Below are 27,612 nucleotides of genomic sequence, written 5' to 3'. Positions count from 1 at the left end.
AACAACTTTTACCTCATATTTACTCCTAGTGTAATCTTACCACCAGGGCACGAGGTGAAAAAACTTCCCCGTGAGAAAAGAAGAAAGTTGTTTTCCTATTTCTTTTTTCATTGAGAAGTGGGAGAACTGCCTGTTCAGCTGTCACTTTGTCTTCCTTGTAAGAGATCAAGTGTGCTCAAGACTTTCCACAATAAGAAACATGAAATTTTCCCTAACCTATTTTTGAACTACACAGCGATTCTGTAAGATGGAATAGGTTATCTCTTATCAAAGAAGAAAAAGACTAATTCTGTGCATTTACAGCAGGATAATGAAGGCTATGCAATATCATCCTGCAGAAATTCCAATTGAGTTATGATGAGTCTGTTTTCCGATAAGGAACTAATATTATTTGTAACATAGGCAACATTTTTTATAAGCAGTGAATCTCCAGATTGTTTAACATTAAAATGCATGTAATATTTACTACTAATAAGTAATATTACTAATTATTTCACGTGCTATAAAACAAGCAGCTCAGAGAGATTGTTTGCTTCTGAGGGAGGGAGGGTCTCTGAAGCCATCCCCCACCATAGATGGTCCTATAAAGAAAATTCGTGGAGTAGTGGCTCTTCCAGAATTTCAGCGAGGCTTCTGCATATAGATACTTTGCCCAAAAAGCAACAGTCTGTGGATGCACGATACTAGAAAATGCAGTAGGATGTGCAACCTATATTGATCCACTACAATAAGAACAGGAAACCCTAGCAAATGGTATTTCTTAGAATATTTCAAATTCTCAAGGCTTTTCTCAGATTAATAGAAAAACTCTCATCAGGAGAGCTTCTATTTTAGTCTGATTTCTTTAGGATATGAAGCTTATGCAGCAGTACGGGCTGGCAAGCTGTCCTTCATAGGTTTGAACCTGTCGGCTTATTTTTATCAAATCTGACAGATATTTTATTTTCCTCTAAGTTTTATGAAAGACTAATTAGGACTCTTTGTTATCATTTTTCACAATATTTTGGTGTGTATAGCAATTCATTTTTAGAATATTCATCCAAAACTTCTATTCTATTGTTTCCTTTTTTTTTCTATACACAATTAGCCTAAGATCAATGTGCTTCTTGAACCAAAAAACATTTTAAAAGATATACTATACTCACAATTTTGTTGTAATGATATATGTAGTGTGAATAATAGCACTAGTAGCACACTGATTGATATAATAATAGGAAATTATTAGTTGATATCAGGGTAATTCAGAACAGAAAATAGCCCTTCATTCAGAAAGTATCTATAATATTTAGTTCTATTTGACACTGAGCTGCAGGTGGTAAAATGGGCAAAAGATTCACTCAGTGAAAATTGTCTACATTTTGCAGGAATTACAAAATGGGAAAATGGGAGGAAAACAATAGTAAAGGCTTTGGAAGGATGTAGAAAATGACCCTTCAATTATTATTACTTTTTTTCTTTTTCTTTAAGAAAATAATAAAAAATAATAAAAAGCCACCATGTTCTCTGCTCTACATCCATTAAAGAAGAAAGTTCTATACACATGAAAAAGGAAAATAATGAGGAGGTTTCTCAAAGACTTAAAGAGCAAACTACTTTAGTAATAATACAATTGTGTATTGAACTTCTATGTGATTTTCAGATAAATGCAGTGTCATGTTCAACTTGCCTCTTCTTAGGTTAACAATGAGCAACTAGAATGCAAATATCAAAGCGTGGGGTAATAGTGTTAGACAGAAGGAAAAACTCCAAAGAACTTTGCAGCTCTGTGGCATTGTCTTTGTTAGCCACTGAACTATCACTAAATCTTTAGATCAGTGGAACAGTTCACAGCCTTCTTGGCAGCCAGAAATTCTCATTGTGCTTGGATACTCAGAGCTGCCAGTGTCTGTAGTCTACTGGAAAGAAATTTCTGCCTTTCCCACTCAGAATTAGATTTAGCCACAGAAAGCCTTGCACTTGTGACTCCCATGCTCTGTTATGGAAAAACTCAGTTCGGGGTTAAAGTGATGATCTTAAAAATCTACAATTGTTTCCAGTAACACAAGTTGTTGTTGGCAATGCATGCTAGTGGTCCCCTGGTAAATACTGAACCAGACGCAAAGCTAGATATCTCCAAAGCTCTACAAAGAATCAATTCTAGTTACCTGGATGATAACCTCCCTCTAATAAAGCATTTTCTTTCTGTAATGTTAATGTTTCACTGGAATTACTCCAGCACAGGGGAGACAGATAGGTCATACTACCTCACCAGTTGCGTCTAAGAGAAATTCTCACCATTAAGCTCATAGTACAGTCCTTAGGATTTATCGTAAGATTTACCACTTGTTCTCACAATGAAATATTCAGTGCAGTAAATATTTATATATGTTATATATATTTATCATTTTTTTTCCCAAGCCCAATATTTCTACACTTTTTTTTTTTTTTTTTAATACATATAATCATTTCCTCAAATATTTAAAGGTTTTTACTCTGGCTGAAAACCATATTTTCCCCTGTGTTTTCAATTAATTATTATGAAATGCTTTTACAATTATAGAACAGAACACATGTTCTTGTGTGAGACAGCCAACAGTGTTCCAGTCTCTCAAGTGTCTCTCAGGTATTGATTTAGACATTTATTTTTTTTTTTAGAGAGAGTTTTATAATCAATGCTTATTGTTTAATTGACTTCAGTAAATTTTAGGTGAATTTCATTGTGATCCTGATGGTGGCCTTCTGGTAAGAACTGGGCATAGTCTAACAGCTACTGCAAACTACATTAAGTGTTTTCCAATTAAACAAAAACCAAATAAATTAATGGAATAATTACTATGTTGAAGAGCTACCTCAACAGGAAAATAAGCTATGTAGTTAAGCACAGCCATTTTTCAAGCTAAGCTGGAAAAGGCAGACTTCAGACTAAATTCTTATTCTTCTCTCTGAGCAGTGATGTTAAAATTCCTAAGGAAGAAAAAAACAAACATAATAGCATTCTTGATAAGGAAAATTGAGGGAATGAGATCATCAATTGTAGAAATGACTGATAATATTATTTAATTGACACTAACCTAAAGATAGATTTACACAAAAAGTATGATGGACAAATGACGGATTAACCATTTGAGTATACAAAGACGCTTCCTTTTTTTATATGACTCTAACGAAGATGAAGAGGTCATTTTCCCCTTTAATTTGACATGAAAATGCAAGAATTGTGGTGCAAAATTGGAATAAAATATACAGGTTAAAATACATTGTTTTAAATACTTTTTACAGGAACTTGGAAGAATAAATTTGAGTAAATGAAAACAAAATGAATACATTTTTATAATACTGCTTGAAAGCAATTTTTGACTTCACTTGATATAATTTCTGTGATTATACTCAAAGAACACACACGCACACACAAAGAACAACAACATATTCTGTCACAGTGAAGCCGCAAGTTTCAAAGAAGACTGCAGGGGATTTAACAGTTGAAAGCTAGGAAATTTCATCCAGAAATGCATCTTTGATAAGGTAAAGAAGAATCACACTTTGCAAAAATTACCTTGCTGTTTTGCAGTTCTATCTAGTCAGAATGGCAAGGGTAATGCAGTGCCTGACAGAACATTGTCAAGAATGATGCGAAATATCAAGTCAAGTTGCTTGCTTCCCATTTAAGTACACTAGCATTTAAGGATCATATAAAATAAACTTTATTCAAGCAGATTTGAATCTTAAATTCAGCTAGATTATTACAGCCCTAAGGCTCCTGACAAAAGAAGGTGGAAAACAGAACTACAAGACACAGTTTACACTTCTAGCCTGGATTACAACTTGCTACTTGAAATAAAACTACTATTTGCTTCAAAACTAGTGAAAGGGAGGAATACTGCACTGTCCAGTATGTGCCTTTACTCCACATCCAGGTTCACGCACACACTGTACAAAAGTTTGCAAAGCATCTTAAGCAGCTTCAGAAAAAGGAGCTGGAAGTATAATTTACTCTGTGCAACATCTGTTATGCTTTTCATACTAAAAGAGGGATTTGGGGGTCTAAGTAAGTTCATCTGCTGCAGAAAAAATACAGTTCAGCAGGGAATAAAGGGAACAAATATTGGATCCTGTGCTTTGTCATTCACTTTTGCACATCCCCATGCTGGCAGTAACCATGGCTAAGCAAAGCAAACTGGTGAAAATTTACTATTTGTAATTAACACGCTAGGGTTAGTCTAATCATTGGTGAGAGCTTCATTTCTACCCTTTCACACAACACCTTCAGGAAAACAACAACAACAACAAAGAAAAATATTTCAGAATCAAAACATTGCTGGCTTACAGCCTAGGCAATGAGCAAACAGACAAGGCAGGTTTCTAAAGGACTCCTGCATCTCTGAGCACTTTCAAGCAGCAGGGCAGCACAATAATGGTTTGTCTTCAGCTTATTTCGCTGTGATGCTAGAGCAAAGGGCATATGAGTCAAAAGGTTTTTAAAGGACTGCAGGGAGCTCAAGGGAGAGCAAGTGGAAGAGGTGAGGGGTAGAAATTCTCTCTCTTCCCAAATGCAATGCCCAAGCACCATGAATCTTGCTAGCGGGCATCCCATATAGACATTTGATTTTAGCTCTGAGCCTTTCTGACAAGTAAGCCGTATTTTGTTATATTTCCTTAGTTCCCACCAATACCCGAGGCCCTGAGAAGCTGCAGCAGAGGGAGGCCAGGCTGCCTGGAGCAGAGCTCCTCTCCCAGCTCCCCAGCCTACCCAAGGCTGTCGTAATCACAGGTAATTGCCGGGACCGTTATCTCCCTGCAGCCCGCGTCGTGCTTCCAAATGCCTCTAATTGAATTGCTATCATTTTTTACCCTTCCTAATGCAGTGGCTTGGCGAGGGAAAATGACCCAGGGGAGGCGGAGGGGGGCGGTGGGCGGCTCTTGCCTCCCCTCCCAGGAGAGTGGCCCTCTGCTGCGGCGGCTCCACAGCCCATAAAGAGCAGAGGGGACGCAGGGACGGGTGTGCAGAGCCTTGCCGTGCCGTGCCGTGCCCTCAGAGCCGTGCCAGCTCTCTGGGGCCATGCACTGAGGGCCCCCCCGACCACCACGTCCACGCTGTCATTGCCTGCCAGCACCCAGTGAAGCGCTGCGAGCAAGAGGCCGTCGCGCCCCAGCTCAAGGTACTGCCCTTCCCACCCCTTGCCCTTCCCCCCCCCCCCCCCCCCCAGGGGGATTTGGGGTGCCAGAGTCTTCACAACCATCCTGTCCCTCCCAAAGGATGCTCAGATCTGCTCCCACCAGCAGCTGGGGGGAAGAGGCGGTGGGTGACTCGGAGCACTCACCCTGGTACGGTTTCCTTACAGATGCAGAGGTGCGCTAGTTTCCTCTTTCTGTCTTTCATCCTCTGCGCCACCCTGTCAGAAACATTTGGACTGGTTTTATCTGTAAGTACTTATTTCCCACTCTGGGTCCTTTCCATTGGGCAGCATCCGTGCCTCAGCTGACAAATGACAGAAATCCCGGCAGTTACTTACCCTGTATTTAGGTGCAGGGGTAAGACAAGATGCAGGGCTCGGATATTTGGGCAGTAAATGGGCTTTTACTTTGGAATACCAGACTTTTGAATTATAGCTCCCATGTAACTAACACTGTGACTAAAAGAAAAAAGAAGGTCTAGTTGACACAGAAAAATTCAGTGGATATCCCTGTCTGACTCAGAAAAGGTAATGTGCATAAGGACCTTGTAAAGCCCTCATGTAAATCCAAACAATTAAATGGAAGTATTGCTGTCTGCTAAGATGATTATCTAATTTAATAATATAAACTTGGAGTATAAAGTCAAAATTGCTCCTTCTAAAGTGTGATTTGCAGTTTCATTGATATGGTGTGAAGTTTTTTGCTGTAGGTGGATGCTAACAGCAGATCTACTGACTAGATGGTAAGGGGTCAGGAGTGCAAAAACAGTATTTGCTTTGACATTATTACATGTAATTCTTTTTGTAAAAAACTTTTTTTTTTTTTTTTCAAACCTTCAGGAATAAAGGTTCTCTTAACTTCTGTTAAGAGAACATCCATTTGGGTGCTGCTTGCTTCTTGTCTTCAGAAAGTACTGTGTAGTTCATGCACTAACCTACTTGCCTTTTTTCTTCAAGGCAAAAGAAAAAAGGGGCTGGACTTTGAACAGTGCTGGTTACCTACTTGGGCCACGTAAGTCAAGCACTCTTTCTTGCATTATTTCAGAACTCATCTTTTTTTCTTGTAAAACATTTTACTGTAGTATGCTACTCACTTTTTTGATGACTACATTAAACCTGCAAAAACTGGATACTTGCTTAGTTATTTATTACATACCTGTTATAGAACTGAGTTGCCTTAGACAATAAATGTTCTTCCCTAAAGAAGAATCATGCTGTGACACTTTATATCCAGGTACACATCTGGTCACTCTTAGTGCTACTGACCTGGAATTTTCATATTGTAAATAGCTTTTATGTGGTCTTCCACCCCCCCCTTTTTTTTTGGGGGGGTGGGGTGGGGGGGGGAAATGTGTCTGTGTTTGTCTTTTTCCTTCTATTTTTGCTTTCCTTTTTGGTGTGTGTTTGTCTTTTCTTTCTTTCTTTCTTTTTTTTTTTTTTTTTTTTTTTTTTTAAATGCATGGAAAGATTATGATGTCAAAAGAAGACTGACATAATGTGAAATTCTGGCACTACTCAACTTATTTCAAATTTCACTTAAAATCTATTTGAAAATGCCTTTACTACTGGGCTTTATTGTACTACTATTTAAAATAAGGAAGGAAAAAAAATGTAAATGAAAATGACATAAAAATGTGAAGTATTGACAAACAGTTCACCATGTGAAAAATATTTAATATTCATGGTGTTTAAAATACAGGAACACATATTGGTTTACAAAGATGAAGAATCATTAAAGAAAAATGGTAATTATATATGTGTGAGTGTGTGTACATATATATAACTCAATACACATAGATTTTAAGGGAAATGGAAATAAAGTACTAAGCCATCGCAAATATCTGTCCATCATATTTTCTTTATGTAATATGTCTCATTACTGATGTTTGTATACTGTCAGTCTCAGATACATGACAAATACTACAGATATTTACTGTGACTCTCCATTTATAGACCACTAGCCTTAAGGATACATAAAAGCAGATTAATGCATCTTAAATGTATTAACTAGTTTTGTAAATTTATGCCCCAAAGCAGATCTAACCTAATCGGCTAGAATGGAAATGTGCTTTTCAAGTGTCATTTATCTAAGACTGGGTAATAGGAATCATCCTTTGTTGCAGGTCGTATTGATCAGCTTTTACTGATAAAGGAAATGCCCATGGCAAGGGGGAGAGAAGATGCACCAGGGGCATGTAAGATAGTTTACATGAATAATCTTCAAAAACTACCTGCAGTTTATGCTTAAGCAAACTCATTGACAGCACTTTCTAACAACTGGAAAAATGGTAGCAAAAACAACCTTCCAAATTACATATGAATGTACAGTCTTGCATTTTATTTACAACTTCCACTTAATTCAATAATAACTTTGACAAGTATGTAGTACAGGACTTGGTCTGGTAGTACAGGACTGGTTAAATGATATAAATCATAAGCACAAATTCAGAAGAAAGGTTATTTTATTTAGTGACACATTAATTGTTTTGTTGTTGTTTTGTGTATGTATACATCAAAAATGTTCATCGTGTCTTTTCTTTGAATCCATGAATGGCAAGCAACATGACAAAGGTTGTTTTCAAGCCAATTAACTCCTCTGATTTTTAATTTATTTGTCAGATGCAGTAGATAACCACAGATCTTTTAATGACAAACATGGTTTCACTGGTAAACGTGAAATACAGCCTGATGAGGATATAAAAGCAGGTAACGAAATTCTGAATGCCAGTATTGTTGATTTGACTTTGTTTTTTTATCTAGTAATTTCTTACTGTCATTGAGTTAACTTACTACCTAGATACAAGGTTACTCTTGCATTCTACCAAAAATCCTACTAAACACATGTAAGGAATAAAATTTAAATTTTGGCCTTTCATACTTAAACAACTTGATGCCTCAGGAAAAGTACCATATTCACATTTACTTAAAAGTAACATTATTTATGATACTTTAAACCTATTTTAATTTCTGTATATTCAAATCAGTATTTCAGACACTCAAGAGTTCCCTTTCTTCAGCAAAGAAGTGAAAGCATAAAGATTTTTTTTCAGTAGGGAAACCTATATAGATAGATAGATATAGATATAGGTTATATGTATATATATATTTTTTTATATTCTGATACTACAGAAACCAGACATCAACACTGTATGGTGCTATTTATGTTAGAAGATTCTTCACCAGTTCAAACAAACAAAAAACTCCCAAACTCTCACAATGTTTCCTATATTTTCTTTGAAAGATTGGGAATGTGGTCCAAAAACTAAGTCAAGTCAATGTATTTTTTGAGGTTTCATGTATGAGAATTTAGTAAATGGGAATCAAAAGGATGCAGGTGGATTTCTGTTAGGCTGTCCAGACACATGCTTCAACCCTCTTTCTGACCAATGAAGAGAAGCTGACAGCTATTTCAAGGCTAAGATGTAGAAATTTCTAGAAAAAACTGTTTCTTTCACCTGATGAGAAACTAAATCTGCTGCAGGCATCTAAAATGAGATGGAATGAATCTCATCTTTAGACTGTCAAAAAGCAACGTTTCTCACTCCAATGACAGAAAATGGTACTTACTTGTGTACTGTTACATTCATCGCCCCACAAACGAAGATAAAGTCCCAGCCCCAGAAATCATACAGTTTATTTTAAATCCTCCCAACACAATACTAGTGTACTTAACAGTAAATAAGTTCATATATAATGGAAATGTGCTTCATTAAAATTTCGTGGAAATAATTACTCTGTAAATAGAAGAGTAACATTAACATACACATTAGTTTTTGCATTTTCAGAATAAGTGCTGTTTTAGTTCTGGTATGTAGTTATTTAACAACAAAACTAACATTATTTCCTTAAACATTGGTATTAAAGTAGTATTTTGCTAGCCATAAACAAAGCGAGAGGAAGATAGCATTTGTAATCTAATAGTACAACTCACACGGCAACACATTGCCATTTGCAGGTAAAGTGCCAGCTCCTTCACAGAAGTGTGATCTTTAGGAATTATGGAACTCTTCTCCAGGTACTGCTGCATCTCCACGTTTAAAAGTAAAACCAACCAAACTAGTCTGAATAGGGCATATATATTAAACAACTGCTTCTGTTATGAACCTCATTTTAGATGCTCTACTCTCATCAAAAGTTTCCTTTGAAGCTGAAATTTCTGATGGAATTCCTATCCAAAGGAGATATGCATATAAAATTGGTTAAGGAACTAGAGCTCCTATTTTAAATGAAGTTGAAATGACCTTTACAAAAGTGCCTTAAAACAGCGATCTACTTCTTACAGTATTCCTGTAGAAGAATTCATTGCAAAGAACCGCTCTGTTTCCTTGAAGGAACACTGCAAAATTCACTAGCTCTCAAGATAACCTAGAACTTGTAAGCTATGTTAGTTGCATAACACAAGATCAAAATAAAATAAAAAAAATCTATGAGCATAATTAGGAAATTTTTTAAATTTCAAGAGCATAGCTCTTTCGCTACTGGAGTCCAAAAATAATTGGCTCTACAGAATTAAGGACCCATATATTTATAGGAATGTGGGTGATGTTAGGTATTCTCAAATACCTAAAAGAAATTATGCAATAACTATCATATTATAAATAAAATATGGGTCAACTACAAGTATAATGATATTAATCATAACAAAAATCCATAACAAATGAGAATCAGAGTAAAAATTAAATCAATAAACTTCAAATGAAAACACTAATACTATTAATATACAAATTAGCATGTTTGTGTCCATTCAAAGACTAGAAGACAAGACATCTAGTCACGAACTTCCACACAAATTCATGAATGCTGACTCTCTGTATACCAGAAACCTTTATATCCCTTACGATTCCTCTTAAGTATTTTTAATTTGGGCTACACAGCTCAGTCTGATCTGTGCATCACTACAGACCTGAATCTCTTCTGTCATGGAAGAACTCCCACAACAGTCATGTGCTGCAACGCCAGTCTTTCAGACTATATTCTGAGATGAAACATGTCCTCTGTGATAACATCAAGAGACGGTATTTTCACCAGTGTAATAATGGATTGTGAGTCAGATTCTGGTAGCCATCTCTTTTACATTCACAGAACTAAAATCCTCAGCAAAATTACCTGCTGTTTGTTCTCCAATATTGAGCTAGCTTCCACCTTGTTGATAAAAAGCAAGCTGTCTCCATTTTATTTTATTTATAGACACAGCAAAAGTATTACTCATTTTCCATGAGTATAATAATGAGCTTCCAGAGAGCTTGATAATTTGGGCCATTTAAGAAGTATCAAAAGGCACAAGATTAAAGGAGAGTATATTGCACTTGATATATATGCAAAAGCACACATTTCTGAGCCTTTAGTCAAGTCCCAGGCCTAGTTCTTGTGACTACACATCACTTCTATAACACATGAGCAGCCTAATGGGAACAAAGTCAGACTACATAAAGAACTTTTATCTGTTTGGTAAAGCTGGTGAATTTGCTAAATTTACCTTTCCCTTCCTTCTCAGGCTAGCAGACACAAAAGAGGGAGCTGAGAACAGAGGATATCTCTCTTCTGCAATTGGACTCGTATGGTCTTAAGGATCATGACCATTAAGGTGTCAAAGTAGCTCCAATACAGCAATGGCATAAAAAACTGGGCAGTTTTTGATTCTGAGAATTGTAGCTTTTAACCTCAAAGTTGCTTTGCTTTTCCACAAAACAAGGCTTTCCATTCAAGGTTTATAATAATAATAATTATTATTATTATTTTCCAGATAACTTTTTCAGGGTACTTACAAACTTAGCCACAACATAAAATGAACACATCTTTACACCATGTTAACATTAAGTAACAATCAACTTGTTTTCTAGGAAGCCTTGGAAGACCATTGGCTGACGAAAACATTGTGCGCACAGTAATTGAATTTTTGACTTACTTGCATCTTAAAGGTTAGTGAATACTTTTAAAATCTGACTATACCTATCAGAATCACTGAAGATCCTGCTTCTGTTAGCCTTTCATGTTTGAAATTTACCAAGATAGGACCAGTCATTAATGTACAAGCCTGTTACAGATTTGCCTTTGGGCAGCATTTCTGGGAGTAAGGGTGGAAGGAGATAACTGTCAATTCCACTTTAATGCATTTAAGCACATGCCTGACTTTAAGAGCAAAGCCTGTCCTGTCAAACTGCAGGTCAATGAATATCCAGCACAGCAGGGTTCTAATACTATCTGATTACTCTGGACACTGTGACAAAAATAACTGTTGCTACCAAAATTTTATGGACACGGCCTACAGAATAGTTGAAAACAAACTAAACACATTCTGATTACATGGGAGTTATAATAATAATAAATAATAATAATAAAATAATAAAATGATAACAAATTAAGCAAAGCCACAGTTTACAACCAAGAGCGGTTGGTTGAAATTCAGAAACATTTCTTAACAATAAAAGAAAAAAATCTCCCTTTATACATGTATTCTACAATAAAGTCATATCATTTAATTGTGTGCTAGCAAACAGCTCAAAATGCTGCTAGTAAAACTAAGTGGAGCCACAAAATTACAAAATTGTGACTCTGTAACTGTATCACTGCAGTTTCTTCAGAAAAAAAAAAAGAAAAGGTGAAATTATAGCAGGGGGAGGTTCTTAACATTTAGAAGAAAAAATGTTTATAATTTAAATCATCAAAAGTTCAAGGATTTGCATCTTATAATTTAAAGAAAAATATAAAGTTGTATACTGCTGAAATTGGATTTTATGATTTATTTTCCAAGATTAATACATATACTTTTTTTTTTTCTTTTTGGAAGAGATGGGAGCACTTGACAATCTACCTTCACCAGAGGAAACAAACCAGTCTTGAAGAAGAATACGTTTTTATTTTGTTGTAGTGTAAATTCAGATTGAATTCTAAACAAAAGATCCAAAAGACCACAAGATGAGAAGTATTGTTTGCATTAATCTGAAAAATGGTAAATGACATTTTGCCTCTTGGATTTTCTTTTCTCTCCTGTAATGTTATGGTGTAAAATTTTGCCTTGGTGAAATTTTTCTGTAGGTAAATGATAAAATAAAAATAAACAGCAACTACATTGTTTCATTTCTCTTTAAAGAGCATTTTAAAACTGAATACAAAATAGTACACCATATATCAGCTATAAGACCCAGGTTAAATTGTAAGATTATGCTACACCTATAATCATAAAAAATACTGAAAAAAAAAAAAAAAGACAACAAATATTACACATTGAGCTTTTTAGCTAACTGAGACACAGGAGAATAATTTCAACTTCAGACTGTAGCCATTATAAAGTCTCACAGACCTATTTATACTTCTGCACTTCATGGTAAACATTCTTACTCTTCATATGTTCATAGACATGAATGTTCATCTGGTATGTCATATTATTCACCTGTAATACATCAGCCCATGGACTGAGGCTTACTTTCACAAATGTAACTGTTCTGCACAGGTAATAGGTTTACACAAACTACATGTGTAGGTTTCTGATTCCTATGCCATCAAGAATACTGGATCTGTATTCTTTCATGAAGAGACTCTACTGTCTACTCCAAGGTTAAAAAATACTTTGAGTTGCTTTAGTCTGAATTCAGCAAAGAGCTTCCAGACATGCTTGACTCCTTCTGAGGTGTTGTGATGTAGCAAGACCAGGATGCTAGTCCAATAAAGGATGAATGTCATAGCAGAAATGAAGAAATGTTTTAGAGTATAAAGAATCTTATAAGGGTTCTTCATATTTAGATGACTTTGACACTCTGCTTAATGCAAGGATATACTGTCCTTTCAAAACACCATTTTCTAGAGTGCACAGACAGAAACTTTACAGAATTATTACATAATCTGTTTTTCACTTTTATCATAGCATAGTACATTCTAGATGCTGAGCCATTAGTGGCTAATTTGAAACCACAAGGCTCTTTCACCTTCTCAATCCATCTGTACTGTTCTTATGGTAGTCACTCAGCCTCTGATCTAAGGTCTGATGTACAGTTTCCAAAGCTTCCATTACAGTTTCTATTGTTTTTTTCCCATCAGATTCATCAGATTCTGGGCAAGTCTTTCAGATACTGCTTTACTGCTTTTTACTGCCTTTTTTTTTTTTTTTTTTTTTTTTTTTTTTTTTTTTTTGAAAGAGTAACAAAAAGTGTACATTGAAGTTGCTTCTAGTTCTACACTATTTCTAAAATTTACGGGTTTCCAAAACATAAAAAAAACTCAGTGAAATGTAACTTCTGTACATTAACATCATCCAAACTCATTTTCACTAGCAATGTCCACATTTCCAGTCAGAAACCTGAACCGTAACTCACTAAAATCAAGAAGTTCTTTCCATTGACTTCCATGGACTTTGGTTCTGAAATGCCAAGAACCAGTAGTTACTTGCAGCAAAAGCAACAATCCATCTGTCTGTGGAAAAGCGGCTGAACCTATAATCAATTAAAAAGAACATAATTTATGCATTAAAAATTCTTTTCTTTTGAAATATCAAAAGAAATGAGTTTAAAATTAGAAGCTATTACTTAAATTAGCATACTGCCAAGCTCATTAAAATAGGAATGGTCTTGTTGGAATGTTCATTTGAAATTCTGAAATTTGAGATTATTTGAAATACTGAAAAAATCTCATTGCATCGAGTTCCTTGGAAGATTTCCAAAAGTGTCTAGGCAGGGAGGCCCACAAGTTCTTACTCATTGCACTGAATTTTTATATACGTCTATTATCAAATAAATAAATAATCATTGAATTGCCTAAAGCAAACAACATACTTTCACTTAAATTTTACCACATTCAAACACCTATTGGTAATAATATTCCAAAATACAGAGAGAGGTGAAAATATTAGTGTTTCTTCACTCTCCATAATGCGATAACCTTTGCAAAGACAAAGGGTCAAAACAAAGGAAAAGTTTGTCATTCTTCATGGTCAGTTTCAGTAAGTCTTATTTTATTAATGTTCTTATGTTATTTAAAGCATGTCTTACATCTCCACATCTCAGATCTAAATTGTGCAAATAGTTGGAAAGGTATCTCCATAAATCTGCCGCTCAGACAAACACCTGATAAACAAAATGGCCTTTAAACATTTGAAAGCCATTAGTTTCATCAGATCAAAAGCAAAAAGATTCCACAGGCTTAAGAAGAAAATAAAAATAAAAATCCTAACCATTTTGTCTACATTTCATTTATTTGCTCATTTCCATATACCATATCTCACTTCTGTGTATGCAGGATTAGATCAACCATGTCTGCACAAAGTCAAAAGCTAAAGTCTAGAAAATGAGTAAAACTTTGCTGTAACGTTTGCCAATGCTATGAAATTATTTGGCATACAAATTTAATACTGAAAATGAAGAGAAGGCTTGCATCATTCTGAATGACTGGACAATAAAATGGAAGATGAAATTAAATGTTGATGCAAGCAAAGGAATATACACAGAGAAACAACTCTAATTTTATACGCATAATAACAGTCTAAATTATCTCCAGCAAAATAGCTTAGACTCATTGTACATGGTCCTGTAAAATGTCATTTTAAACTTCAGCAGCAGTTAGAAAGGCAAATGGAATGTTAGGAATCACGATGAAAGCAGACAAAACCACCCAGAAAACATCATTTCACCACTGTTCCAAACTTGGACACCAGTTGCATTTCTGGTCACTTCATTGCAAAAAACAAAGGGTATTGTAGAAACAGAAAAGCTCTAGAGAAATGTAATGAATATGCTCAGCAGCAGGAAGTAAGTTTTATCAAGAGAGAGAGTGAATAGGTGTGACACTTTACCTAAAGAGACTAATAGGGTGAGAGATGATAGAGTCATGGTAAAGGTACCTAGTGAATTCATTCCGTCTTGTAATCCAGGAATTAAAGATTACCGAATTAAATGATCAAGCAACATTTTAAAACCCCACCCCAGAAGAAGTCCTTTCCCATACACCTCATAGTGAAATTGTGGTACTGGCAGGCAGAGGACATTGTGGAGGCCAAAGGTTCACGAAGGAAACAGCTACATTAAGAAGAAAAATTCTAATTAAGAAGAAAAAAGTCTAACTGAATTGTTTCTTAGAATACATTATTGACGTGTGTGCATGTGTTTTACAACCCTTAGAGCCTGACCCATGATTTGGGAGTTAATTAAGCAGAGATTCTTCATCCTCACAGCATCTGATGCTAATTTACAAAAGAAACCTAGAAATTCCGCATTTTTTTGGCTAACAATTATACAGAAATGATTACTACAGTTAACCCAAAAGGTGTAGTTTTGATATAGTACTGCACCTGTTGGATAGTCTCAGTGACATTTGTTTAAATGCAAAGCACTTTGGTGTAGAAGAGGGTACTTCCGGATGGCAGAGCTGACACAGAACAGCCTATTCAGATTAGGAAGCCATTAAGCAGCTGACAGGATACATGCATTTTCCCACCTGTCTACTAATGCAAAGGTCAGACTGCAAAATTAGCATACAAAAATTAGATGGGGACTCAGAATACTGACGAAGTTGGAGGAAGCTTGACACTGGGATTGACGTAACTCTGCTTTCAAGTTTAGTGTTGTAATAGTTGAAAATAAACTACAGCCCTTTTTCATATGACCAGCGCACTAACTTCCCAAGGTAATGCAGAACCTCAGTGTGAGTTAGTTCACAAAGGATTCTAACAATTTCTTTGCTCTTCATTTGCCTTTCAAACAAGACAAGAAGATAACGATGTGAGACAGTACATGAAGTAACACATTAATAACTCACAGAAAAAGCTACAGAACTATCTTTATACGATTTCAGAGTACACAAGACAAAAAAGAAACAAGTTAGAAATGGACACCAGGAAACAGTTTGCAATTTATCCAGGACATAAATTACCTCAGGAGATTTCTAAGGCAGATATAATGTTTAAAGGAAAGCTTAGAACTAAGTTTTATTAGCAGAACAAATAAATTTTCACCCATTAATGAAGTTCATAAAAAAATTACATCTCTTTTACTGTCACTATTTTGTGTCCTATCATTTATTTTTACATAAAAGGAAATAATAATGCTGATAGTTAATTTTGCAAGGACTGAGTACGGACTGCGTATGGACAATGCATAATTGGACCAAACATAGAGAACTGCAGCTCACAGGTCAATCAAGTACTCAGACTCAGTAACTGGGTATACACATGTCAGTTGCTAAGATGTGATACTTAGGGCTCAATATTTAATATCTCAGAGCATAGGTCATTCGTCACTGTGTGCCGGACTCAGCTTGCAGACCTTACCAACTGAGCTTTAAAAAGCCAGGATTGAGTTACAGATGAGAATCATTTTATCTCCTTGCTTGTAAAGCACCACAGTATTCTAAACTACTTAATTTTCAGAGCAGTTGAGATTCAGCTCATGTATTTTTCACCACCTGTGCTATTCCCAGTTGAACTGATGTCTACAGATTTTCCACTGATTAAGTACATATAAATCATACAGCCTTTCTGAGTGCTAGGAGACGTGAGTCTCATATGGAATGTCTGTCAGAGAGGAAATTCTAAAATACATTCTATCACAAATCAGGATAAAAAGTTATCATTTATTTTTTTTCTTTTTGCCTTTGTTATAATTTCCCACATATACATTGACTATTTATCACTCATAAACACTGAAGTAACTAGTTCAGAATGGATTGCTTCAATCTTAAAGGTAGCATTTCAGATTTAAAAATGAAACTTTGGTCCTTTAAGTCAATATAAGTTCCTATGCCACATCTGTAGAACAAGTATTCTTTCCTTACTGTTTATTCTGATTTCAAAATAATATCTTGCTTTCCTAAGCTCCTTCTGCAGTTTCAGAGGCATATCTTATTCCCCTTGAATTCCTGTTCTAAAAATGTTATATTTAGGAATCATCTTTTGTTTTCAGTGGATTTCACACCAGCTGATTTCTGCAGCTACTAAAACCCTACACAATGTAGACTCCAAAACTTCACATGAGAAGCATATGCACCTCATCTGCTTATGCAAATTAGTAGTTGGGGACACTCACATTGGGCAACTTCTTTCTTTTAGGATTCTTCAGAGAAACTTCAAGCACTTTAAGTGATTGAGGGCAGCTCTGCTAAGTGAAGATCTGAATCACCTTCTGCTCTTAGCTAGCTAAAAGGGTAAGTCCTGGCTCTGAATTCAGAGTACCTTTTAAATTAGGTATTTTTGCTAGCTTCTTCAAATTAATCAGGATGAATTCAGGTCCAAACACTTAAAAAATCAGCAGAAGCAGACAAAAAAAAAATAATCATTTTTTTTCAAAGCTAAGCATTACGTTTTTGTATTACTATTCTAAGCACACTTTTGCAAATTGTGCCTGCTTGGCTTTTATGCTGGTTACCTATTTAGTTAATGTTTAAAAATGCATTTCTACAAAGTCAACGTATTAGTGCCATATCTGACCTACTGAAACTTAGTATAGCAATACTGGTGACTTTGAAGTAGGTTTATTTGTACCAGTTAAGATCTGATTTATCCAGTGGAGCAATTTTATAAATAAAATCTCATTTTGTAAACTTTGTATCTTATACTAATATAATTTCAGAAGTATAACCTATAGTAATCCTTACTCAATAAACAGTTCTCCTACATCCTGTCTGCTGCGTTGTAGATTGTGCATTAAATCTTTGCCATTTTGTGCCTTCAGAACCATCTGATTCAAACCATTAAAGAAGTGATACCACAGCTGTGTATTATATAGAAATGTCCTTATATCCATAAAATCCTAAATAATTTTATATAGTTCAAACTAGATAACTTTTTTTCCAAAATACTAACATTTTCTTTGCCTTTTTTTGTACCATTTTCATTTAAATTCCTTTTTTCAGTGCACATTAGACTACTTTCTCTCTCAAACATTTATTTCCAAAACTAAGTTTGATTAAACATAAAAACTTAGTTGTATTAACCATTAGTTTAGTATCCTTCTCACCACTCTACCTGTCTATTGGCATAATACACACCGATTACCAGTGAGTCCTATTTGTGACAGCGTTGACAAGCTAAATATTCTTTGCTTAAGGGAACCAGATTTAACATATTTTTCCTTTTATGATCAGTAGTAACTATTATCTATAGGCATTATTCTTTTCCTCAGATACATAGAAAGGCTGTTTTTCTCTGAGACAAAAAAAAAAAATATATATATATATATATATATCCTTTTTGACATCTTACCTTTTGTAAACTCAGAATGGCATCACATCTGCAGATAGACTTGAAATACTTTTTTTCAGAAAAATCTAAACCATATAGGATTCACAGAATCAAAGAATCACAGAATGCTTAAGGTTTCAACAGAAGGTTGGAAGAGACCTCTGGAGTCACCTGGTTCAATATCCTTGCTTAAGCACGGCTACCCAGAGCAGGTTGCACAGAACCACATCCAGGTGGCTTTTGGAGATTTCCAAGAAGGAGACCTCACAGCCTCTGGGTAGCCTGTGCAGTGCTGCCTGGGGTTGATGCACTGTATATGTAAATCCTTCATCTTTAGCTGGTACCATGGTACTTTCCTTCTAAACTCCCTCATGCCACCTCCCTGCAAAATCACAGAGGGAGCACACCACATTTTCCTGGGAACATTTTCTGTTCAATATTCTATCTCTGAGGTAGTATTAATAAATAGGGTTCTAAGTCAGCCATGAATTCCTCACATATCCCAACAGCATTTGCAGCTTACAGGGCTTTAAAAGCTTTGATGACTGCATCATCAGTTTGGAAACGTTATTTGAAAAAGAGCTTGGTAGCTCAGTGCTGCTGAGCTAAAAGGCCAAAGGCTGGACTGGTACAAACTGAAACAATTTACTGATTTCTGGGAAACAACATGGATTTATTCCAGAAAAGCCAGCCAAAAAAGGTAATATAAGAGCAGAGGTGAGTTAAAACAACTGTTAAACAGGATATTTCATGTTGCTACCTAAATAATTGTTTTGTTTTGTTTTGTTTTTTGAACAGAAGCAGGCCACCATAGCTGAAATTTTAAGATACACTCTTCTGCCAGTATTTTGGGAATCAACAACAGCAGATGGCCATACCTGTGGTTTCTGAATAGTTCTTTCAACAGCAAAGCCACATATAAGCTTTAGACTGCAGTGATTTTTATTTATTTATTTATTTATTTTCTGACCTTGGTGCTGACTGGTGTTGTTTTTTTTTAAGTGTGCCAAAGCAAAATCTTGAAGAGACAGGCTGGTGTTAGAAAGAGAAGATATATTGCGCCTCTACTAAGGTTGTGTCAAGAGATGATTTCTTTGGCTTTAATGAAGAAGATGGTCTCTGGTAATTCTCTCTCCTTGCTTGGGTAGCTGTAGCCTTATTTATTTATTCAAGGAAAAATAATTCTATGGAAAAATTCTAGATAAAACTTCTGTTCTTCTACAAATCAGTTCTTACATGACAAGAGATTATTTCTATCTTCATACACTTTCCCGACATAAATAAAAATAAACAAAACAAAACAAAATACCTACACCATGTTATTTGACAAAAGTCAAATAACCAACAAGAAACATCAGGAATTCCTCAGAGAATGACTTATTTTTCCTGCTTGCAAGTCCAATAATCCCTCAACTCATAAAATTGTTGGACAGGACAGCTACAATCACTACAAGAAACTAGTCAGTGCGCGAGCGCTTCACTATCCTTCACAATTAGAAAGCATTTTCTGATATAGAACTAGAATTCTCTTTCTGCCATTTCTACTTAGCACTTTTATTTTTTTTTTTGTTTGACGATGGTGCATTGGGTTTACATGGCAAGGTTTTGGTAGCAGGGGGCTGCAGGGGTAGCCTCTGTGAGGAGAATCCAGCAGCTGCCCCATGTTAGGTCAGGGCCAGCCCCAAATGGACCCGCTGCCCAGAGCTGAGCCAATAAGCCATGTTGGTTATGTTGGTTGTACCTTTGTGAGAGCAGATTTAAGAAAGGAACAAACAAACAAACAACCAAACTAACCTGTAGCTGGGAGAGAGGAGTGAGACCCAGCCCTGCAGCCCCCCAGGTCAGTGCAGCAGGAGGGCAGGAGGTGCTCCAGGCAGGCAGCAGCAGTTCCCCTGCGGGCTGTGGAGAGGCCCCTGGTGGAGCAGGCTGTCCCCCTGCAGCCCATGGGTCCCACATGGAGCAGATCTCCACGCTGCAGCCCGTGGAGGAGCCCCCGGTGCAGCAGGTGGATGTGGCCTGGAGGAGGCTGCGGCCCATGGAGAGCCCCCGCAGGAGCAGGCCCCGGGCCGGAGCTGCAGCCCGTGGAGAGGAGCCCACACAGGAGCAGGGGTCTGGGGGGAGCTGCCGCCCATGGGGGACCCGTGCTCGAGCAGTTTGCTCCTGGGGGATGGACCCCGTGGTACAGAGCCATGTGGGAGCAGTTCTTGAGGAGCTGCAGTCTGTGGGCAGCCCAAACAGGCTGAGTTTGGGAAGGATGGCATCCTCTGGGAGGGATCCCACATGGAGCAGGGGCAGAGAGGGACCATGAAGGAGTGGCGGAGACAAAGTGTCAGGGTCTGACCACGGCCCCCATTCCCTGGTGCCACTCAGGGGGACAACATAGAAGAGGGTAGTTGGGGAGAATTTATTTATTTATTTATTTTCAGTTTCTCACTGCTCTAGCTTGTTAGTAATAGGTAATAAATTTCTTTAATCTCCCTATGCTGAGTCTGTTTTGCCTGTGACGATAATTGTTGAGTGATCTCCCTGTTCTTACCTCAACTCTTGAGCCTTTTCCATCATATTTTCTCCCCCTTTTCCCTTTAAGGATGGGGAGTGAGAGAGCAGTTGCAGTGGAGCTCAGCTGCCCAGCTGAGTAAAACCACCACAGTTGGACACAGGAATTAATTTTTCCCTTTGCTATTACAGGCTTTATTGTTCAATTTACATGGCTGTTCCCCCCCCCCCCCCCCCCCCCTTGGAGAAGCAATTTGTAAAATTTATTAGGGTTGTTTTTTCTTAAAGCTTTAGCACCCTAACGTTTGTACGTTCTGATGAAAACAAAGGAGATACGGCTGCCAGTTTAGAAGACACTGCAATCAGTACAATGTCCTGTTCATCTGAGTGTGATAGCAAATAGCCACCAGGTGGTAATGTTGCTCTACTTGAGAAAACTCATGCATTAGATTTTAAACAATACAAATGTTTGATTTACTTAGAATTGTAATTACAAACACCAATAGAGTCTTTACAAACTAGGAAGTGAAAACAACCAATTTTGTAACAACCAATAGTAAACATTGCATGTTTACTATTAGAGAGAAATGCAGTGGCTAAATGTCATATCTACTGCAAATTGTCAAAATTTTGTCTCTGTATTAGAGTGACAAAAATTAAAGACATCAGTGGAATAAAGGCGGGTAATAAAAACCACAAGAATCTTGTGCAGTGGTTGTCTGGATGCTTTACTCATGTTTTAGTGAGAAATAATAAGAGAAAAACACTCACAAGTCAGGGCTTTTGAACTTGACCAAATGAAGTTGAAGAACGGCATCAATTATCTGTGATAAATAAATGATTGCATCATGTGATTAATTTTTCACTCATCTTCTAGCTATCCAATTCATGGTTAATAAGTGCTCCTCACACATTCTTTACCATAGGGATCGAACTCAAAAACCATCTGCTATTTCTGTACCTGAGTACCTGTGCCACATCTAAGCAGCCAAATCCCCAGGAGCTGCTTGGGAGGTACTTTCTGGGCCCTGGCATTCTGAGGGGACCCTGACTGCCTGTTATACTAAAATTTTGTCTGCACTGTACAATGGAATACTGTACAGAGACATCTACACCTCACAAGACACTTGTACCTGCTTCTCAGACCAAGAATTTCAGCATGGTCCTGCAGTGTGCTAAAGAGGAATAAGCAGAATTAGCTCTGTCCCCAGAAATCATTGCTGTACACAGATGAATGCAGAATACAAATGTGCAGAGCTGCCTGCTTTCTATTCCTCATTATGGCCATACATACTCATGATAGTCTACCTGGAAAAGATTAATAACTCTTCTGGGATCATTCTGAAAGAGCTTAAAAGAGCTGTGGGTGCCCCCTCAGCTCTTTCCTTACATAAGCAGCATAGGCAAATGCCACATCTTTCTTCTGTGCAGTGAATACATTTCATATTCTGTTGCATTATGAGTCTTATTAGAGTGCTTATTGTCCTGAATGGTCATCACAATGCAGATCTTCTGAAATAGCTAGTTCACAGAAACCAATTTAGAAAGTTACATCTTAATTTGTCATAATTCATCTGATACTCCTTTTGTATTTACCATGGAGAGATAATCAAAATCCAGTCAATCCAGCATTAAGAGTATCAAAAGAGGATTGAGCTGAAATAAGCAGAAAAGGATTAATGAGTGGGTACAGGAGAAAAGCCTGCCAATTCTCTTTAACAATTAGGCTAGCATTAGTGTGTGAGGTGAATGTGAATGGGATTAAATTATTAATAAAAGATCAAAGCTACAACTGATATTACATTATCAGAGCTTGTTTGAGCAAATTGTTAGAGATTGCTTCAGTTTGCTTAGGAAAAGATGGAAAAGAAAAAAAAAAGGAGATTTCGGACTGTCTGTAACAACAGTTCATCTGTCCGCTCCTGAAACTTGGCAGGTGAGTGGAAAACTTGTTTAAAGCAAGCACGGGAAGAGAAAGTGAGTTGTGATATAGTAGGACATTAAAAAGCTATTGGTCAAGGACTGTGGACTTTCTGCAGCACCTCACTGAAGCATTTGAAGGATTGAACACTATAATATTGAGGCCTATACATGATAATCATGGGAAAACCCATGACAATCCATCGGACAGCTAGAGAGCATGGGGATTGACTTCAGTTTCAAAAGGGGAAAAAATATTAGCAGGCGGATCAGGTGTTTTTGGGTTGATACAGCTGGAGAGGGACAGTTAGAAGGTAGCAAGGGTAAAAGCAATCACTCTTCTAACAAAAGGAAGCAGAAGACCAAGCAGAATAATAGTATTGTGTTCCCTTGGGATCTGGTAAGTGGAGTTGCTTGTGGATACTCTCTAAGGCATAAAGGGCAGTAGACAGCAAGCAAGTAGTAACAAACACTATTAAACTCTTAGGAGCAAATTATCGCAAGACAAGAGAAAATTATTTATACACAAAACAAAACAAACAAACAACAACAAAAAAACACACGTTTTTGCTACTTGAGTAGTTTAAGTGCCTGAAAAAAAAAAAAAAAAGAAAAAAAAAGAAAAAAAAAAGGATGGGGGCGTTCAGGAAGGAAAAGGTCTGCAGTGAGAAAGAGTTCACAGCTAGGAAAGAATGTAAGAGCTAAAAAGAGAAAATACTTCTGTGTTTACAGAGAAGGACAAACAAAATTATAGCCTGCTGCTAAATTGAAAGGAAGAGACAGTTAACACAGAGGGAATCATCACTTTCCAGGATTTGGCAGCTTAGATATCAAATAAACCAATTTATTGCCAACCCTAATCAAAAGTTATTTTTCCAACCACTACATGTATGTAGTACATATACTACATACACAAATATGAGTTTTGTTAAAAAGAAATTCAATAAAAAAAAAATAAACTTGGTGTGGTATTTTAGATCCTTCATTTAGAGAGAACACACCAAGTTACACTTTTCATCATATTCTCCACAATCATGAAAGCCAAAAGCTGTTTAAAAACACACATAAAAGATTTTACCCAATCTGATGGCTCCAGCAGACAAGACTTCAAGGAAAACCATGAGAGCTGGCACAATAGATAGAGTTTGCAAATCAGAGACCTTTATCAAGATTGATGCCAGTGAGAAACTTGCTGATTTCAGTGGAGTCTGAGTCTTGCCAGAACGAAGAGGAAAGCTGATTGTGTCTAGTTTTGATGTGATATGTAGCGAAATGGAACATGGACAGGTAAGTATTTCACTGATTTGAGAAAGATGCTTGAGTTAATAGAGAGCTCCATAATCTTCATAGCTGTAAATTGACCATAGTTTTAATGAGCTAACTCATGCTAGATGTATGCAAAATATTCTCCAGTGTTTCTTGCTATCACATCACCTTACAATACAAGTAACAGCTGCTGCCAATCTGACATTATCCCTCCCTTAAGAAGCAGCACAGTACTTGAAAACTTTTCTTTTATCACCCATAATATAAGAAAGTCAGAGGCTAGACTTCATCACTTTTGATTAGTTCATGAAATATCATCCTGGGTTCGTTCAATTAAAATAAATAAATTAATTAATTAAAGAAGAACTGATCAGCAGACACACACAATAATCTTTTACACAACAGAGTTGAGTCAGTTTGTTTATGTTTCTTGTCCATAACCCAGCTCCTGGAACTCTAGATCCTTCTAGCTAGTTACAATGAACCAAAGTTTCCCCTTAGGGATATGATTTTTCTCTTTTAAATTTCCTGAATTCATATTGCCACTAAGCATGAGCAGACCAGCTGCAGAAAAATATATATATTTTTTCTTTCATTTTTATAACTTCAGCTGGACCATTTTGGGGGAGGAAAAGTTATTTCTGTATTCCCACCATCTTTATCACCATTTCTGTGTTAGCAGATCTGCTAGCAGAAAAATGAAAATGTAGGGTATGCTGAATTTAACATGCAGCAGTCCAGACATAGAAAGCGACGCTATTTTCACTGTTTGCAAGATGTACATCACTGCACACAGTGACATTTTGTACATTAGAGTTCATCATTTCTGAAACATGTGGGAGAACAGTTAATTTCACTTCATTGTCAATACAATTCACATTAGTGCAGTACAGGTTTCTGTCTATATAGCAAGTAGATAGCTTAAGCTAACCTCCTCAGGGGGAAGTTACCCTACCCCTCTATCCTCTACAGCAAGTATAATATTTAGTAGTCAACAAAGCAGCGTGCTCACGTGTGGGACCCTGATATTTCTTGCAGTGAGTTATCTCAGCCATGACCCTGAAAGACATACAAACGGACCTTTTCACTGTTCCCCTCAAAGAATAAACTTTTAGATAGCACATTAAACACTATGTTCATGATGTGACCCTCAGTAAATTAGAAGGCTTTCCTGAAATGAAATTGTGCAAAGAACTAATAAACTTTTAAACCTCTCTGTGTTAGGGGTTTTTTGTTTATTTATTTTTTTTTCCTAACAACATGTCACACAGATCAGTGGAGTGAGACAGACAAATCATTAAAAGGAGAGCTTCTCAAAGTCTGTTGTAACAGAAGAAAACATAAGTTAATTAATAAAATCCAGACTAGAAACAGAAGAGATCTCATAGCTTGACCAGACTGGTTCATGGAAAAAATAAAAAGCTTGATTTCCAAAATGCTTACTTATTTCTCATTACAAGCTAAGGACAAAACAAATGGTGTAAAATATTAAAAAATCAGACGTTTTCTGCAGTGATGGAACCGAAAGTACAATGCTTTTTTCTGGTTCAAACTTGAAAATAAAACAATTCCCTTTTATGCTGTTAATAAAAAAGAAAGTAATAATAATAATAATGAAAAGGACTGAGAAAAGCTGACTGTCTTCTTTGTCTGTCTTTACCAGCAATACTGGCCTCCAGGAAATCCCAGGTCCTGGAGACCAGGGAGGCAGGAGCAAGGACGAGTAACCCTTGGAGGAAGAGGACCAAATCAGAGAATACTTAAGCAAACTGGACATACACAAGTGTATGGATCCTGATGGGATGCACCCATGGGAGCTGGCAGATATCATTGCCAGGCCTCTCTGATAATCTTCGAATGATCACAGCCACTGGGAGAAGTGCTCAAAGACTGCAGCAAAGCAGACATCACTCCTATCTTCAAGAGCAAGAAGGAGGGCTCAGGGAACTACAGGCCAGTGATCTTCACTTTGATCCCTGGGAAGGTGATGGAGCACCTAGTCCTGGAAAACATTTCCAGGCACACAAAGAAGAAAATCATCTGGAGTAACAAGCATGGATTCACCAGTAGGCAAGTCATGCTTGACCAACTTGATAAGCTTCTATGATGAGGAAATCATATCCTGGTAGAGGAGGAAATAATAGTGGATATTGTCTGCCTAGACTTTAGGAAGGTCTTCAATGCTGTCTTACTGGAATGAGATCCTCATATGCAAGCTGTTATTGTATGGTCTGAATGGGTAATCAGTGAAGTGGACAGAAAACTGGTTGAGTGTCTGGGCCCAGAGGGTGCTGATCAGTGGAGTCCTGGTGGACACAAAGTTGAATGAGTCAGCCATGTGCCACTGCTGCAAAGAAGGCTAATGATATCCTGTACTAAACTGGCAAATTATCACCAGTGGGACAAGAGAGGTGATCCTTCCCTTCTACTCAGTGTTGGTGAAGCCACGTTTGCAGTAATTGGTCTGGGCTCCCCAGTACAAGTACAAGCTCCCTGTGGACATACTGAAGAGAGTCCAGTGGAAAGCCATTCAGTGGATTAAAGGACGGGAGCATTCCTCCTATGAGGAGAGGCTGAGAGGTGGGACTGTTCATCCTGGAGAAGAGGAGGCTCAGGGGGATATGATCAATGTCTATAAATACCTTATGGGTGGGTGCAGAGAGGACAAGATCAGGCTCTTTTCAGTGGTGCCCAGTGCCAGGACCAGAGGCAATGGGCACCAGCTGGAACACAGGAGTTTCCCTCTAAATATCAGGCAGCATTTCTGTGCTGTGCAGGTGATGGAGCCCTGGCACAGGCTGCCCAAAGGCTGTGGAATCTCCCTCTTTGGAGATCTTCAAAAACCACCTGGATGTGGTCCTGGGCAACCTGCTCTGTGTCCCTACTTTAGCAGGGAGATTGAACCAGGTGACATCCAGAGGTCCTTTCCAATCTCAACCACTCTCCAATTTTGAGAGAATCTCCTGCTTTTCGCTCAAGTTACTAACATCGACCTATAGACTTAACTTTTAAAAAGAAGTTTGTGAAGCCCTAAGGAATGGATTGCTCAATGTGACAAGCATTAATATGATGTCCTCTGAAATTAAGATTCTTTGAAGTGTCTGTATTTACCTACTCATTTGTGCATTGCTGGGGAATAAAATGGAGGAGGAGACCAAAAAATAAAAAAATAAAAAAAATGGTGCGGCATTGCAGTCACCTCTGATGTGATTATCACTGCTTAACATTGTGCAGGTCTGGTCACCTCATCTAGCAAAGGAAATGGATGTAGAACAGGTACTGAGAAGGCCAAGTATGGAGTAGATTCCATTAGAAGAAGAAATTAAATACAATAGATAGCTTCTGTTTAGAAGGAATACAAACAGATTATTAAAATTTGACAGTTCTACAAAATCACAAATAGGGAGAAAAAGTCAAGATGGAACAATACTTGTATATTTCTCATAATGCAAAAGTTAGTGAGGTCAAGTTAAGCTAATTAAGCTAATGGAAATACTTTGTCATAGCACATTGAAGAGCTCATTACAACAAAAGACTGCAGCAAATATATGGACAGATTAAAATCTAATCCCTGATGGAGTCTGTCTGATTACTAAACCTGCTTATCTAGATGCATTC

General features: G+C 37.1%; 1 protein-coding gene across 2 annotated transcripts; it reads left to right on the top strand.

The window, feature by feature from the left end:
* The first annotated feature begins 4,896 nt into the window (after positions 1–4,896).
* On the top strand, positions 4,897–12,227 carry GAL (galanin and GMAP prepropeptide). Of its 2 annotated transcripts, XM_035328084.1 has the most exons (7): positions 4,897–5,135; positions 5,319–5,399; positions 6,108–6,162; positions 7,274–7,345; positions 7,770–7,856; positions 10,991–11,068; positions 11,938–12,227. In XM_035328084.1, exons 2-7 carry the CDS (start codon positions 5,319–5,321, stop codon positions 11,988–11,990), a joined length of 426 nt encoding a protein of 141 aa, XP_035183975.1. In that variant the 5' UTR covers positions 4,897–5,135; the 3' UTR covers positions 11,991–12,227. The 2 variants fall into 2 exon arrangements, with proteins under 2 accessions (XP_035183975.1, XP_035183977.1); XM_035328086.1 differs by lacking the exon at positions 7,274–7,345 and having other exon boundaries at positions 4,901–5,135.
* Positions 12,228–27,612: the final 15,385 nt, after the last annotated feature.

This window comes from Oxyura jamaicensis, chromosome 5 (genome assembly GCF_011077185.1).
Source record: "Oxyura jamaicensis isolate SHBP4307 breed ruddy duck chromosome 5, BPBGC_Ojam_1.0, whole genome shotgun sequence".
NCBI lineage: Eukaryota > Metazoa > Chordata > Aves > Anseriformes > Anatidae > Oxyura > Oxyura jamaicensis.
Note: the sequence above shows the minus strand (reverse complement) of the source record. Positions and strands in the feature narration are given on the sequence as shown.

What these genes read in the sequence shown, in the direction of transcription:
- GAL (XM_035328084.1), top strand. Translation starts at nt 5,319, where the DNA reads ATGCAGAGGTGCGCTAGTTTCCTCTTTCTGTCTTTCATCCTCTGCGCC. An exon ending in TGGTTACCTACTTGGGCCAC is followed by an intron (nt 6,163 to 7,273) that starts GTAAGTCAAGCA and finishes CCTTTGTTGCAG; the next exon opens with GTCGTATTGATCAGCTTTTA. An exon ending in TGATGAGGATATAAAAGCAG is followed by an intron (nt 7,857 to 10,990) that starts GTAACGAAATTC and finishes CTTGTTTTCTAG; the next exon opens with GAAGCCTTGGAAGACCATTG.